Source organism: Monomorium pharaonis, unplaced genomic scaffold, assembly GCF_013373865.1.
Source record: "Monomorium pharaonis isolate MP-MQ-018 unplaced genomic scaffold, ASM1337386v2 scaffold_286, whole genome shotgun sequence".
Taxonomy (NCBI): domain Eukaryota; kingdom Metazoa; phylum Arthropoda; class Insecta; order Hymenoptera; family Formicidae; genus Monomorium; species Monomorium pharaonis.
Genome location: NW_023415567.1, coordinates 5,710 through 23,932, shown reverse-complemented (window position 1 = coordinate 23,932; position 18,223 = coordinate 5,710). Strand labels below are relative to the sequence as shown.

The window sequence follows — 18,223 nt, the reverse complement described above, 5'->3', positions numbered from 1 at the left end:
GTTAATTTCTATTTCACTACCAGAATGCATTACGAATATTTCTCATTGTGATGACAGACATTGTGTGCTTTCCAGCAAGACACAGTGTAACACAGTGTCCATTAGTGTGAGCGAGACACACTGACATGTTCTTTCTCACACTAATGGACACTGTGTTACACTGTCTTGCTGGAAAGCACACAATGTCTGTCATCACAATGAGAGATATTCGTAATGCATTCTGGTAGTGAAATAGAAATTAACTTTACATATTAATTTAAAATTAACATTAAAGTTAAATTATTTTCCTATTAAGTTAATGAAATTCCATTCCGATTCGATCATCTGCAATAGTGACGCAGTAGAAACCCATTTACGTGGGTCAGAAATACATTTTAAACAGAGTACACTTGAAGCTTACTAATCTTGGCTCTTTCCTCCTCGGTATCATCTCGGCAGATCATAAGCGTATGAGACAGACACATGTAACGGCAGTAACTTCCAAGGCTTTCACCTCCATCAGAGTCGTCGATGACTTTAACAAGTTTATGTTGTACTTTGTTACATAATTTTTATATTATGTTGCACACTGTCAATGAGATACGCAATGTGAGATAGTTGGAGACCAGAGAGAAACCTCTCCGAGGTTTTTCTCTATGGAGATTGATTGAGGTACTCGTGAGATCATCGATGGAAGACCTTTGAGAAAGGTAAAAAGAAGAGAAAAAAAAAGAGTGAGAGCGGTCAGTGGAAAGAATTATTTTGTGTAATTCAATTGTATTGTATACTGGTGTCAATGAAAAATAGATAAAATAAAGGGGCTATCTCATTTAAACAGATTCTACATGAAGTATATAATGCTCGTAGAACTTATACTTATGTATGCTACTATATGTCCCAAGTTGTTCAAAGAAGTCGATGGAAACAATAGTCTAATTATCAATATTAGTATTACTTGTAAAGATCATGATATATTTTAAATATATCATTCGTGATACCATTGCTATATTTTTTATTTATTACATGTAATTCTTTTATATATAAATATAATATGCTATTTTATGTTTTCAGAATAATGGATGTTAAATGTGCCACAAGATTTTATTGACAAGTATGGTTCCATGTCCAATAAGACATCGAGCTAGGCTCATCTCAGGTCGAGTATTAACTCATTTCTGCTGATATTATTATAAAAAATCTTTGTTGCATTAATTATTTTAATGATCTTAAACTCTACCAAATATCAATTGTAATTCGGACTTCAGTTCAGCTTTGAAAAATCTTGATGGCAAATTATACCCTTTGGATAGAGAACGAAGATACAGATATTGCAAGTACTTTAGAAAAGGTTTTAACCACGTCACGAGTGGAATATATCCATAACCATATTCACTTGTCATCAATAAAATCTTGTGACACATCTAACATCCATTATTCTGAAAGCATAAAATAGCATATTATATTTACATGCAACAGGAATGATATATTTAAAATATACAAGTTTACTCACCGTGATCATGATCTTTATAAGTAATACTGATATTGACAATACATACATAAGTATGAGTTCTAATACATTTCATGTAGAATCTGATTAATTATTTTTGTCCTAGCATTCCAATATTAATTTATAGAATTTATTTGGACAGGTGATTATCTCCTTTGGAGAAAACAGTCAATCCCACATATAATACTACAAGATAATGCCATTAATTGTATTTACAAGTTAGTTTCGTTTATAAAAAACTATTTTATAGTTTGATTTCTATGATATTTAGATGAGATAGCTCTTTAGTAAATCTACATCACATAATCTCAAATATATCTCATTAACATCAATGTACAATACGATTGATACACAAAACTTGCATACCTCGACTGCTCCGCTTTCCACTTTTGTCAGTTCCCATTCTTTCCATTGACCGCTCTCGTTGTCTTTCTCTCTCTCTCTCTCTTTCTCTCTCTCTTTCTCTGCCTCCTTCCCTCTCTCAAAGTTCTTCACTCAATGATCTCACGAGTACTTCAATCTCCACAGAGAAAACCTCGGAAAGGTTTCTCTCTGGTCTCCAACTGTCTCACGTTGCCTATATCACTTACAGGAAATACATGTAAATTACATGTGATTATTATTATAGACATTACCAGTTATTAAGTGATACTATAGTCCACATACTTCGTTGTGATTGCTTTAGACAAGATTTCACGTATTTTACCTACCTAAATTGTAACTATTCTCTTATCTGACTAATACCTTCAAATAATCCTTTAGGTATAAAACACACAATAATAATTCATTGAATTTAATCAACAGCAGCATACATTGCCTCACAGTAAATCTTTGATGTCAATCAATTATAATGGCATAACATGCCTCTCGATCTCTTTCTTTCTTTTCTCATGCACTCTTTTTTCTTTTTCTATTCTTCTTCTGATTCAATGTTTCTTCCTCTCTTTTTTTTTAATATAACTGAAATAAAACATAACACAAAGAATTACTCTTATCTCAGAATACTTTATTCCATAAAAGAATAAAAATGTGTAACTTATCTGATTCAAATTAGGCACAGCTGCATTTCTTTCCACCATGTAATATCCACGATGTAATATGCAAGTTATCATATCCATCGCAGATTAAAACATCACACATGAAATGACAATTGATAGCTACATTCCAGTTCCCGTTCTATCCACTGACTGCTCTCGCTGTCTCTTTTTCTCTCTCTTTCTGCCCCCTTCCTTCTCTCAAAGTTCTATATATATTCGATGATCACCAGTACCTCAAACAACAGCAAATTAGTATCATAACTCTCAAAACTTTTACCTCTCTCAAAATAGACATCAGTCACTGTTAGACATAATGGTATAAGACCTGGTCTATAATAGCTAGAGTAAACATGAAGTAAGAAGTAAGAGTAAGGTAATTTCCTTCTGCGCTGTAATTGACCAAGCGTTAAGAAAAGCAGGAGTAGGAGTAAGACCAAATGAAAATAATTTATTTCGCTTACGCCCTTATGCCAGCTTTCTTACGCTGGATTAATCCTTTTATGCCTAATCTTACTTCTTATTCCATGCTTATTCCAGCTATCGTAGACCAGGCCTTATACCGTTATGTCTAATAGTAACTGATGTGTCTTTTAAAAAAACAATATATTAAGAGGTAAAAGTTTTGAGAGAAGAGACCAGGCATAACGCAAGATCTATAGTGTCAGCAGGAGTAATGAAGTGAGGATGAGGAATAAGAGTATAACAATTGATCATTTCATATTTTCTTACTTCTTATCTTACTCCTACTCTATTACTCCTGCTGACATTACGGCTAATATCATATCACATAGTCGAATCTTATTTAAAGATCGTCTCAAGTAATGTCTTAAGAATGATCTTAAATAAACCGACTATGAATACCGGCCGTAGATCTTGCATGCATAATACTTCACGAACTGTCATTATTAATAACAACATAACCTCACACTGCACGTCACTTCGCGCGAACTCCTGGCGACTCACATAACCCATTATTACACACGATGCAACCGTAGTAACGATGCGAATTCGTTTTATTACGCACATGATTAATTAGACATTAATAAATAATTATACGTAAAACGAAACATTGTTCAAGAAGCATGCGAATATGACCGCTGCTCATGCCACTATATTTCGTCGGTATGATAGATTCCTAAATAACCTGATGTTTATTCATCAGCACACAAGCGCCTCTCGTATCAAAAGTGTGAAAGTGACGTTTTCTGATCTGAGAGGTCGATGACGATTGACGATGACGACGTTTCTTACATGAAAATTTTGACATTTAGACTTTGCGTCGTGATATCTCCTCTCATAGGATACGTAAAGGAAAAATAAAAATAGTTTTCTTATATAAATCGACCCCAATCTTTCGATTAAGCCTAGTTAAAACTCGATCCGTTGAGCCGTTTCTGAGATTCGATAATCTCGAGTGCTCGCAAGTCGTGTACTCGCGTAAAGAACACGGTCGGGCTCGCGCTGCGCTTTCACTTGGCGCGAGCCACTACCGTGTCTCTTGATGTGTGTGCGTGTATCTGTGCATGTGCATACGATGCGATATTATTTTATTCTAAATTGTTTTATAAACCTATAAATGTTGCAACTTAAGGAGACGCTAGAGATAGGTTTGTTTTATCTATTAAACGCGATTATTGTTTTACTCAAAAATCTTTTTGTTGATTACACAGAATTAAAAATTTTTCTCCAGAATTAAAATATAGACAATAACGGAGAGTGGTACACACAAGTTTATATGAAAAACGAACAAAAATTAAAAAATTACAGTTTTGTAATTGATTCCTGCGGTCGACTCGTGAAAACATTTGCTGCGTATAAAAGTTTTAGAGTTTGTATGTACAAATAAGCGTGCCCTACCTATTGCATTACAAGAAAGAACAATTCTGTGCTTTTAGAATAATCTGGATTCTACACGCTTCAGTATAATAGATTTCTATTTATGAAAATCTCGTATGTATGTGTAAGTGCGGATTTGGAAGAAGTCGATAAGTAGAGTAATATGAAAAAAATCTTTTTGGTTTTTGATATAAAATCCAATTCACAGATATTAATAAATGTACTTTATTCTAGATAAGAATTTCCAAATCTATAAAAGAAATATATACGAAAGCTTATTAGTGATGTGCACGAATGACTCTACATTAGCGATCCCGATCAAATTTAAGAGGCAGTCCAGTATCGCCTTAAGAGGATGCTAAACTGCCCATCAAACTTGATTGAGGTCGATAATGCAGAGTCATTATTTATCTTTGTTCATGAAAAAATTTGCTTTAAAATACAAGTTATATAGCTTATACTTACAAATAAATGGTGTCTCGCAGTTTGGAATAGGAAGAATAAGACTATATTTGTCAAATTACGTTTACAAGCCGTAAAAAAACATATTTATGTAATCAAAAATTTTATTCATTTAAGCGCTTCTATTTTTAAAATATCTTTTTTGTACGGCTTGTAATCGTAATTTGACAATTATAATCTTATTCCTCAATCTATTCCGAACCCGGGAACACCATTTATTTGTACGTATAAGCTACATAACTTGTATTTTGAAGCAAATATTTTTATAAACAAATAAACTTTAAAAATTTTTTTGCATTTTTGGTCTTTATCTAATCGTCCCCGGGTTTATTTGTGTACGTACTTTAAAAGTGTAAAAGGATTATCAATTCTGTAAATTCAATTCGAAATTAAGTGATAAATACAGAATGTCGGTAAAACACACGGCTTTAGCATCCTCTTAAGATCATTTTCCGTGATTTCATGACCGCTATTTTTAATTCGCCATTTTTAATTTAATTCCATCATCTTGAATTTTCCATTTTAAATGTTAATTTTGATAAATTTTTTAAAATTAGCACCATAGAACTAACACTAAAAATGTATAGAACTATCTTCATATAAAACGCTTTTTTTCTGGGAAAACCGGAAACACGAAAGGGTTAATATACATTCTCAAATAACCGTAATAATATAGTAATATTAATTTGTTAACATTTTTAGTGTAAATTGTGTATTAATCATCCACACACGCACGCACGCACACGCACACGTACACGCACACGCACATTGAAATTTTATTTCTAGTAACAAAAAAACCTCAAAAGAAAATTTTATTAAAATGAATATTGAAGAATAATTATATAAAATTTATATTTTTTCTTGACTGCATATATTTTTTATACTTATTTTTTTTACTTAGAATACAGAAAAATTTAGGTTTAAATTTTGAGGTGTTATTTTTTAGGTTTAAATCTAAAGTATTTTTTGCAATAATTTTATTAGTGTTTTAAGATACTTATGAGCATTAAAATTATTAAATTGCTTGTCAATTAAAAAATGTGATATAACATATTCTCAGTTTAAGTTGTCCCAAGATCTACATGGTGTACACACATTGGAAGTAAAAATTTACATAGAAATTATTATGTTTCAATACAGACAAGATATAAACTCTTTTACCTTTATATTTAATAAGTGTAATATTGTCGTAATTTTCACTTTCTTTGAATCGTCCTGCATTGATCTTGACTAAGATGAAGTCTTATTGAAAGCTCTTATGGATATTTTCTAAAGCGTACGCTTTGTTCGTCTATTCGCTGTTACGACGGGATATCTTTAAACTGTTCCGCATTGATCTTGAGTAGGACGAGATCTTATTGAGGGCTCCTATGAATGTCCTCTAGAAAGTGCGCTTTGGTCGTCTATGCGCTGTTACGATCAAATATCTTTAAATCGTCCTGCATTGATCTTGAATAGGATAATGTCTTATTGAGAGCTCCTATGGATTTTCTCTAAATCGTGCGCTGTTACGACGGGATATCTTTAAACTGTCCTACATTGATTTTGAGTAAGACGAGATCTTATTGAGAGCTCCTATGGATGTTCTCTAGGAAGTGTGCTTTGGTCATCTATATGCTGTTACGACAAGATATCTTTAAATCGTCCTGCATTGATCTTGAATAAAACGAGATCTTACTGAAAGCTCCTATGGATGTCTTCTAGAGAGTGCGTTTTGCTCGTCTACGCGTTGTTACAACGGAATATCGTTAAACCATCCTGCATTGATCTTGAATAGGATGAGGTTTTACTGATAGCTTTATGGACAACCACAAGACGTTTTATCTTGCCAGGACAAAAATGGGATAATATCGAGATGATCAATTTCTGTGTGGGAAGTAACACATGTAACATGTTACTTTAACTATAATAATGTTAATGTAACATATATAACGTGTTACAATAACATATTGTATGTTATGTAATATGATAATAATATTATTTTACACGTTATATACATTAATTTAATATATTATATATGTTAAATAATAATTAATTTAGAAATACTGAAAAAAATTTTTTAAATTGCATATATAGATTGTTCGTGGATCATCGCTAAAAATTTGGTGTGTATATTATTAGACTAATTAGTCCAATATTATAATATATAAGAATGCAATCGTACTTGGTTTTCTGTTCTTGGCAAGCCGCTTTTATTCACTCAATGGGTGAATCTTTTTCACGAGAAATGCGCCATCTTGGGGTAGATAGTGAAGCCCCTAGAAATAAAATGGTTCTTGTTAAAACCTAATTATAGAGTGAACTCAACATTTTTTTTCTGTCAATTTTAACAGATAAATCCTAACGCTAATAATAAGGAACATATTTATTGTGTAAAATTAAAAGTACTTGTACGTTGTGTTACTTTTACACTTTTTTTTAGTTGTTCTAATAATTTAACACTTTATTTAACACAGCAGCAACATATTAAAGTAACAAGCAAATCTGTTAAATTTTGAAATAAAAATTTTAATTAGGATATTTTTTAACAAGAAAACACAAAATTTTTTACTATGTACAATTTTAAATAATGCAAATAATATTAAAATAATGCTGTATTAATAAAAACCGATGATAAGAGATATGTTGACACTTTCGGCGGTTCTAGTAGGGTATACAACCTAAACAGTTTTAATAGCAAAGAAAGTACAACAACAACATATATTTTGCCTATCATAAATGAATCCGGTCTGGTCCGTTTCAGGAAACATTATCGAAGAGCTTCAGACTCCCTGGATTGCCAGCACGTAATGAGCAACGATCCTATTCCAGCCTGTCGCGTTCCCAACAACGCACCATCGGTGCTTACGGCTCAAGGATAGCGGGGACCGATGGAGGATCCGGCATAATTGTCGACAGCATGGAAGGTTCAGGAAATTCCGTGGAAGAGAGCCAAAGACAGCCCATAAATAATCCAGAAAATCTACCGGCGTCCACCAACGTTCAGGATATAACAAACGAACAAGCTCGAACAAACTCGGTGCAAAGTGGACACACTAAAGAAACGAAGAATAACAACGACGTCTCGCCGACGAAAAAAAACTCTCGGTCGCTAATCAGCGGACATCGCAAGAATCGATCGCTTCGCAAAAATCAGGAAACTTCGTGGACCAAGAGAACAAGGTACAAGAATGTACAAAACGCATCCAGCATCGACAGTTCCGAAAAGAAATGGTGGAGGTTCCTAAAGTGGTTGCCCGGTTTGAAGACTCTCAGGTTTCCCAGGGGTTCGACCGTGCCCGAAGATCGCGTGTTCGACGAGACTGGGAATCCCCGCGAAGAGCTGTCAATGACGATGTGGAACATTCGCGATAGCAACGAACAACGACCCGTGTAGAACATATTTGCGAGTGTTTTTGCGATTTGAAATATTCGAGAAGACTGATTTTTTTGTTGGTTTTTGCATTTATTGTAATGACAATGCAAAATCTTATTACTTAACGATATAGAGATAATAATGACGGCGCTTGATGTATCCGAAAACGAAATTATTTAAGGGATATGTACACGAAAAAATTTCATAGAATGAAATATTGTTGAAATAAATAAAACACAAGTATAAAAAAGAATAAAATTTAAGCCTGCGCTTTAAGTGTGATTCGCATTTTAAGTAAAAAAAATCATGATTTAAAAGTTAAACTGAATTCCATTTGAGTGAAAGAATATCCTTTTTTAGTAGATCAGTGGTTTAACATTAAACATAATTTATTATAACAAATTTAATTCTACGTTTTTGAACGAGAAATTTTATTAGTTAAAGTTATTATAAAGTCAACATAAAGTAATTCATAATTTATTGTACAGCTTTAGGGCCCCCGCACAGATTTTTGCATAACGCATAGTGCCTGACGCGTAAGAAAATTAATCAATCAGTCATCTATTTTCCTTCCCAGGATAGAAATAAAGACCTCTGATTGGTTAATTCTCTTATGCATTATACATTTCATGTTATGCAGAAGTCAGTGAGAGGGCGCTTAAAGTGCGGTTGTTTTACTCTGGAACGGAAAAGACTGATTCACTATTTGCAGAATAAAATTCCTATACAATATTCTCAAAATACATTTTATTTACTTTTACTTTGAAATCCTTTTTTAAGCGCTTTAAAAAATTATTTTATTAAAAGAACATATGAAGAACTTGATAATGTTGTATTTTTAGTTTATTTTGTGTTTTATTATTTATAAAAAATATTACTTCCCCCATCTGATGGCAGCGTACTGTTAGCTGGGTTGTTTTAATATAATAATACGTACTACTACTGTAAAGTGGATTGTTGCGCGACTTCTTGCTTTACTCTGAACTAGAGCTAGTGAGATAGAACTGATACTGCATAGGGCCGCGTTACGTAAACTTCTTTAAAAATCTGAATTCACTTTTAGCTAAATTCATTCAAATTAAAATAATAATTTCTTTTTTAAAGTAATTATCGCAATTACTCTAGAATATTAGTAATTAAATTATTTTGACTAGACCATTCTTAAGACCAATCTTTTTCAAGATCGTCTTAAATACAATCTCAAAATGTTAATACGCCTCTGTGATTGATTCATGATGTCTTAACCTATTAAGACCTAAGCGGACAGTTTTCTGTAACTTTTTTCAAATAATTTGTTGAAATTTATTTTATGGGGGTTTTTGGGTTTGAATATTTTGATGCTATCTTGGGTTCGAATATTTTGATGTCAAATTCATAATTAGCGACTCCCCACATAATAATTTTCAGTAAATTTGATTGACTTCAAACATTTTCAACCGCCATATTAGATTTGCCATCTTGAATTTGACATGTCTGATAACGGAATCACAATCAGTGACCCAAAAAACTTCTAAAAAACAATTTGGATGATGAAGCGATTGAAAGAAATATTTACATTATGGAGATCAAAGATTTCATAGTTTTTCCCTCTTCTAACCGCCATATTGAATGTTGCCATCTTGAATTAAAATATACACGTCCATTTGAAAGTCCATGGTCTATGGCCGCAAGATTTTCACTTCTAAAGGTGCAATTTCATGCAAGCGAAGAAAAGCTGGCGTTTACCATCTCTTCTTCGATTTTCGACAATATGACTGTATCAGCAACAACACGTTGCGCGTTGAAAGTTCGACGTAGGCTACGGTCCACTTGACGCTACAAAGGTTTCGAAGCATTCTTTGATGATTGGTCAATTTGTAAAAATCTTTGTTTCGATTGGTCAATCAAACGCTTCAAAGCATTTGTAGCGTCAAGTAGACCGCAGCCTTAATCCAACTATCAGCTAAGCACGCCAAACATATAAGCGATATAAAATTAACGTCATGATGGAACGGGTAAAATAATAAAATATATTTTGAATAAAATAAAAATGGAAAAATGTTAATTTTTAATAGAATATAAAAATATTGAAACAAAATTGACATATGTCATAGTATATACATGATAACAAAATATATGTATAGGTTAGATTGATTTCTTATTTATATTTAGAATGATTTATTTAATAGTGTTCTTTTGTATTTCTTGTAAGAAACTTTATAAATGTCGTACACCTGCGGTGTGTGCAAAACAATTTGTAATGAACAAGAAATGTCTTTCCATTTATGTGTAGAGGGTTACAATTACTGGCAAATAGATAAAAATTCATATTTTTATCATATTTATATTTTCATCATATTTTTTTATTTATATTTTATACTTTTTTTTGTTGTATTAAATGCATAGTTGCAATTACGGCAGCTGCACGTCGTCTTCTAATCTCTGCTCCAACTGTAGCTCTTACGTATTCCTTCATATTTTCGAAACTGTTTCAAATTTAAGCCAACGAAGAAACGCTCCATGAAAAAGTAGGAGGCGATAGTTTTTAGTATTTCAATGCTAAAATTTCGTTGCGATGGAGTGGGGGTAAACGCCAGCTTTTCTTCGCTCGCATGAAATTGCATCTTAAGAGATATGTCCATCCGTTTTCCATGTGTAAATATTAATTGAAAAAAAAAATTTAGTGAAAAATCAATTTTTTTTTGCAAATAAATTAACATAATTTGTCCAAATCGCATTAAAAAAAATTCTGACTACGGATATTAAAAGTTCAGAAAATTTTACATAAGAAAAAGTTGGTGTAAAATTTTTTGAGGATTAGATTCATAGTATAAAATATCTGAAAAGGTTACAGCTGAAAAAGGTTACAGAAAACTGTCCACTTGGGCCTTAATGGGTTAAGGCTGCGTTCCGAAATTTACTGCCAGTACTGAAAATGTATAGTACATGTAACACGAACTATAGAGTTTCATTACTGGCAGTGAATTTCGGAACGCAGCCTGAGATTGTATTTAAAATGAGATTGTATTTAATGTCTTAAGATGCTAATATGGCTCTGTGATTGGCTGATGGCATTTTAAGACGGTACTTAAGACGATCTCAAATATAAGACCCGACTATGAATACTGGCCTAAGACGACTTAGTTTGTTTTTAAATATAAAGACACATTATGAATACTAGCCTATGAGTTTAGAGAGACAGAACAAGAAGTGATATAACTTTATAAATTTTTTTCTAGAAAAAAAAACGGAAAATAGCAGAAAATCGTGTTTATTCCATTGTTCATATTTATCTCTTTTTAACTTTTAAATGTTATTAACAAATATATATTTGTCAATAGCATATGTTATTAACATATATATATATTTGTTAATAATATATTTTATAAAGTTAAAACATAGATCTGTTTAATTGTTTTCTGAAATATTGAGTTTGAACAAAAATCCAATTAACTAAAGTCAACGTAGCGACCTTTTATTATAAATTTGTTTGTTTTTGGTTACGACAAGAAACTAATTATTATAAAAAATTTCCGTTAATCTTAGTTTAGAAAAAATATGTAATATTGCAAGTTAATCGATCAAATTATCTTTAAAATATAATGATCACATGTTTTTGAAAATGTAATTTAAATATATTTGAATTCTTACTATTTTATATTATTTTTTTATAATTTAAATGTTGCACAATTAGAAAAAATATAGTCTATAGAGTGTAATACAAATTTTCCTCTTTTTTTGCCACAAAAAGATTTGCAAAGTTAAACGTTTGTTTTGATTCGGTTAAATGTATATGTCTCTTATTTAGGATTGGGGAAGACTGATAAGATAAGTGACGCTTGTAGATTCTCCAATAAAACAGTTCATGATATCCACGTTGATGCTACGTGGATCGGCATCGTAAAATCCACGTGAATATTCGAGTAAACATCCGCTCAAAAACGGTACTAGAATCTACGTGAACGCGATCATAGATTCGACGTAGAAACCACGTAAAAATGTTATGAATTTTAGAAATATCCTCGTGTACACATACTATCTTAATTTTTTGGAGTGACACGTCATTCCAAAAGAATGGGATTTCACTCTAAGTGATAGTAAAAATACAGCCACTTAAAATAAAGTGATATCTCACTTCTTATAAGAATTAATTGTTCGCTTGTTAAGTGATCTCTTCATTTAACTGGAGTAAAAATTTCACTTTTCTTGTAGCAAATTCATCCAATTAAAACGAGTAGATCATAAAAGTATTATGTGGCGGTCTTCTTCCACATCGGACAGAAGCTAATTATTGCTTGTCTTAATCGTGTTGCGGGTGGTCTTTCTGTAGCGCGTCGGGTGCACCTTACCTCCGAGAGATTTACGCCGCCTGCGATGGCCTGTGCACTAACTGGCGGACGAGCGCACAGCGTTTCTCGAAACATCTATGTAAATTCCTTATAAATATTTCTTAATAAATATATCCACAAAAAATCTAATAGATACTTCGAAGGATTCGTTGCAGTGATGAAAAAAGAACATTGCATTCACGTGGATAACTTGAGGAAAAACCTGCATTCACGTAATCTATATAAATCACATGGATTCCACGTGGATATCACGTAACTGTTTTATTGGGGTTTATTTTATGATTAATTTAACAACGTCCTAATATGTGTCCAATGAACGTAGGAAATAGAAAGATCTCTAAAAGAATCTGTATAATTAATGTACTGACTTACTATTTATATTTGCCAAACAGGTTTTGTGCAATTTTGTACGATTGTTGGATGTTGGCATCCAATGTTGCATAAAATCTAATAAATTTGGTGCATCGAAGGAGTAAACATGTCAGAAATATCGCGATCATATATTGCATGGTAATTCGATATATAAATCAAATAACATACTACTATCTACTCGTAAATCTTCCCGGAACGCATTCTCGTCAGGTACGCACTCATTGATCATTAAAAAGAGATTTCCTTATATAGCTCGAATTTATCGAAAACGAATACATGATATTAGTGAGTTATTTCTTAATTTTGTGTATTCTCACATTTCCGATATCCAATAAGTAAGTTTATTGACATTATGAATTAAATAATATGCAACAAAATTTTATTTCTAAAAGCGTTAAAGTATCGAATTAAAATCTTATCTAATTTTCTATTGTTTTTGAAGAAAGGAAATAAAGTACCAAATATTTCTTGCCAAGTACAAATATTATGATATAATATTTATCATTGAATATTGTATATAAGCCGTTTTAATAACTGAATCGACTGTTCAAAGTAAGGCCACTACACTATTTGTTGAATAATCAGCGATAAATGACAGAAAAATATTAAGACAATAGGACTTCAAAATAATCAATGGCAAATTAATTAACATTTTTTAGGTTTAACCTTTTATGCATATTTAATTAAAATGTTAATTTTTAATTTAAAAATATAATTACACATATATTAATGTGTTTTATTGATTGATTGATTAAAACAATAATCCTATTTTCGTGTAATGTATAACATGCGTTTAAAATGAGTTAAAAAATTGAGTAGAAGTGACCATTTTGGATAATTTGATTTCACGAATGTATCAAAGCGTTTTAGGACGCATTGCTTGTAAACGATCGTTGTAAATTGTACAAACTACAACAATATTAGTTTCCAAATAAGAATCTACTAAATGCTCTCTTACTTGTAAATTCATTCCTTGTGAACATGTGTTGTAAAGTTAATTGAATTGGCCTAATAAAATTGGTATAAGCATGTATGTCGAGTTTGTTTGCAGATTTATATCTGCAAATCTTACTTTCGTATTATTGCGAAATGCTGTAGAAGACAATTTAAAGTAAAATTCTATAGCTTTTCTCACGTACACATCGATTAAATTTTTATAATGTAATATTATTTGTTATGTATATAATATAAGTATAAATTGTTAACTGTAAAATTCTTTATTTATTTCCACGTGTCTCTTACTGAATGTTATTTGCTGTATATGTATATTGAATCTTTAGGTATCGACATTTTGATAATTACAGATGTAGACACCTGTTTCTGAAATTTATATAATGTTTGTTTTTTCTTCTTCCCTTAAACTAATCGCAAACTAGTCCTATTTAATAAAAGCAATTTTATTAAGAAGTTCTCTAGTCCTTTTACACAATGTGAAAACTTAATTACAATTTAGAAATTTAATTAATAAGCTTTCTGAATTTTTTCAAATTTGTTAATTATATTTTTTTATATAACTTTCTAAATAGCATTAATTGTCTGGGAAGGAGAGTTTAAGTAACTATTGCAAAAAAGTATAAAAATGATGAAAAACTGTATTTATAAGAAAAAATAGAGTACAAAGAATATTTTAAAATTAAAAGAAAAAGTTTTATTGTATCATTTTTATATGAAAGTATGAAATATTCATGAATTATACAATTGTCTTTACATATAGCATTAGTAGAAATGTGGCAACATCACTTACATTGAAATCATTATAATACAAATTTTTTTTACATTTTTTTCTATATTACTCAAAATGTTATTAAAACTTTAATTTATCGAAATTATAAAAATTGTTTTTAAATGTAAAATTATTTCTATTGCTTAAATTTTATTTATTATTTTTAAGGTTGTGGCGCCAATAACTGTATTACAAATTATATATGAATAAAAACTGATTCATGACTTTTAAAGCCAAAGAATTTTTTAAAATTTCTCGTACATAATACATAAATACACTGTCTATAGTTTTTGTTAAATACTAAATAACATAATTATATTTGTATTTTTGTACTCACATCCTTGAAAATTATTTCGGGAATTCTAATAAAGTCCACAACTAGATAAAATTATCCTTCATATTTTGACAGTTGAGCGGGAACATGTTTGAGTTGGCGGAAAGTAATTCTCTGAAACTGCACGTGTGTGGACAATATGGTCCGTGTGTAGAAAATATTCTATATTTTAAAATACACTTTATCATTCTGTATGTTAAAAATATACATATATAATACCAAAAGTTTGAATGCACCGTAAGTAAATACGAAAAGTCGAGATTAATTGATAAAATAAATAGTTATAAGATATTAATTTCTTAAAAATGTTTTATTGATATACGATATGCTTTAATGTTGATACTAATGAAGAGATAAAAATGTTGTCATTATCTACTTTTAGCCTATAAAGTTAAAAAGATGTGAATTACAATCTTAACCATTACTAAAAGTATAATTTTCCAAATTTTTTTAAATATTTGAATATTATGTTTGAATAAAGCATTTGAGCACATTTTTCTTATTTGTTTAAAAATTATTTAATATTTGTTTGCACTTGATTCTTTAAACATTTAAATTTAATTTAAATTCATATATTTTTTCATCAAATTTACAAACAAGTTACTACAAAACAATTTAATTACTCATTAAAAAGTTATTTGTTTAAAACCAAGCAATAAAATATACATAGTTATTTAAAGATTGATTCAAACATAACTGTTTCGTATCCGTGTCATATTTATGTTAAAAACACTTGTTCTTGCATATCTGTGTGCCATCCGTATGCTATCCGAATCGTAGCCGTTATATTATTTATTTCTTGGTATTTGTAATGAATTTGTTTAGTGATTTTGACAAGAAATAGATTTCAATGATGAAAAAACTCGCAAGAATTGCATTGCTTTTAGATGAAAATGCACAAAATGTAAAAAAGCGAAAACAAAAATGGGTACACAATATCTTACATGAAAAATAAAAGAATTTTACTTTAAAAAAGATAAATTGTTACAATTAGAAAAAAAATGCCTACAATTTGTGTTTTTATTTTAACACGTAATGTCACATCTATATATTTCTTCGCTTATGAGACGACATTAATGTCTAATGACTTTAATAATTTTACAAACATATTCTTACCATAAATTATTTTATAATAAATTATACATGTATACAAAATATTCAATTTTTCTTTTATTGACATTTTTATATTGAAATAATAAATTGATTTTATAATAAGAATATATTTCTTGTAATTAAAATTATATATAGAAGAGAAGATGAATGAATCTTGAAAATAATAAGGAGAAGATGGTATTATGGCCACTGTAGACACTATGATTACTCGTATTATCTCCGTTATTAAGTTACAAATTATAATAATTATTTATGGAATTATTTGTTTAGCAGGCTGCCATTTTGAGTGACGCTAATATGACAATACGTATTAGTCAATGTTTGTTATAAAGCACTTTTTAGTTTCAATCATTTTCAATACTCTTTCAAGGTACATTTGACATTTATTAGGTGCGCAACTAAGTTCTCACTGTTTTTTTTTTATGAAAATGCAATTTTATTGTGAAAAAATAGTTACAAATGAATTATTCAAAGTATTGCCCATCGCTAGCGACAACTTTTTCTCATCTTTCTGGCAGAGCTCAAATACCGTGACGGTAGAAGTGTTAGTCTTTTGAGGCTATTCACGAATCAAGCCATTTTGAAATGTTTTCATATGAGCGGAACTGCTGATCAGCCAGACCATGTGCCATCGAACGGAACAAGTAATAATCGGACGGCGCAATATCTGAGGAATATAGCGGGTGGGTAGGACTTCCCATTTGAGCGTTTCCAAGTAGGTTTTAACGGGTTGGCAACGAGCGTTGAGGCCGAGCGTTGTCATGCTGTAAAATCACCTTTTTCGTGATAATTTTAATATGCAGGGCAAAACTTTTGCCGTTAATTAAAGAAATTTAATCTAAGAAACATGCAGGTTTAAAACGTTTAACAATTTTTAGCTTCATTTATATCGTTTTAAAGCTTATTTTTGTTTATGTTATCTTCACTTTTATTGTGACACAAAGTTTAACTTTACTGCAAAGTTTTAAGAATAATTGAGATATTACATAAACAGTTAATTCAAATAAGACACTTTCAAGGGCTGTAAATAAAAGAATTGTCAAAAATTATTAAAAAAGAGCTTAGCAGAATAAGTATGTAAAATCTGTCCCTGCACGTATCAAACTGAAATTGATGTCATAAGTTGATATCAGTGTGATATAACATTTCTATAAATTTTATTTTAAAAATGCATTTTTGTAGGAGTTATGAAGGGGAAAAGAAATCGGAAAAGTTGATTTTTCTCGAAAACGGCTTAACCCAATTTTGATTTTAAAAAATATGTATTATGTATAATCAGCAAGAATCGCTTATCGTCACCAGTAATTAAATCCAAAAAAAAACCACTATATAGTCGACTGACTGGCTAAATTTATTTATTAAATTATTAAATGATTACCGACATTTTGACCATGGGATTTGATCCTTCTCAACTGATTACAAATTAATTAATTGCGATACTACAATCGTTAAAAAGTCTTGTGGCAGCAAATTTACAAACAATTCTAAAATTACAACGGTTCACAAATAATAAAAATATTATAAAAATATAAAAAGTACGCTATAAAAGTAATCGTTACGATTTTACGTGTCTCAATGTCAATCAATGGTCAAACGATGAATATTATAATAAAGACAAGTCAAATTCATTTAAAACAAGAAGTCAAAACAAGATTATACTTGTCGTTAAGCGTGTATAAGCGCAAACAAGAATCTGAATATTTCCGTACATAGATACATTACCGAATGCTAAAAATAAAAATTACATAGCCTTTATTACCATGTAATAGACCACTTTCTAAATTCTCAGCATCTTTTTTTAAATTTATGGAATTGGGATTCTTCTTTATAAAGAACATTTCGATAATTTCTCTTTTTCTTCTATCATTTATGCAATGTAAAATATACGGGGATTGTTAAACGATGTTTATATACTGACAACTGATGTGAGTGACCACCTTTATGTTTCCTTATATCATGTGTTCTTTAATCCGCGTATATTTATATTATGTAGACCAGTAAGACTATTTAAAAAACTTTTTTTTAATTTTTTGTTGGAAAAAAACACCCCCCCCCCAAATTTTTTGAATTTTTTAAGAATTTTTTTAGAGTTCCATTTTAGAGTTATTATATTTTAAAGGTACCACTTTCTTTAGAAGTATTTTCACAGAAATATTCCCAAATTGTCTACCTTAACA

General features: G+C 30.4%; 1 protein-coding gene across 1 annotated transcript; it reads left to right on the top strand.

Annotated features, from left to right (window-relative positions):
* The first annotated feature begins 5,747 nt into the window (after nt 1–5,747).
* On the top strand, nt 5,748–11,403 carry LOC118648206. The gene has a single exon (XM_036294528.1). It carries the CDS (start codon nt 7,721–7,723, stop codon nt 8,195–8,197), a length of 477 nt encoding a protein of 158 aa, XP_036150421.1. The 5' UTR covers nt 5,748–7,720; the 3' UTR covers nt 8,198–11,403.
* The last annotated feature ends 6,820 nt before the right edge of the window (nt 11,404–18,223 follow it).

What these genes read in the sequence shown, in the direction of transcription:
- LOC118648206 (XM_036294528.1), top strand. Translation starts at nt 7,721, where the DNA reads ATGGAAGGTTCAGGAAATTCCGTGGAAGAGAGCCAAAGACAGCCCATA.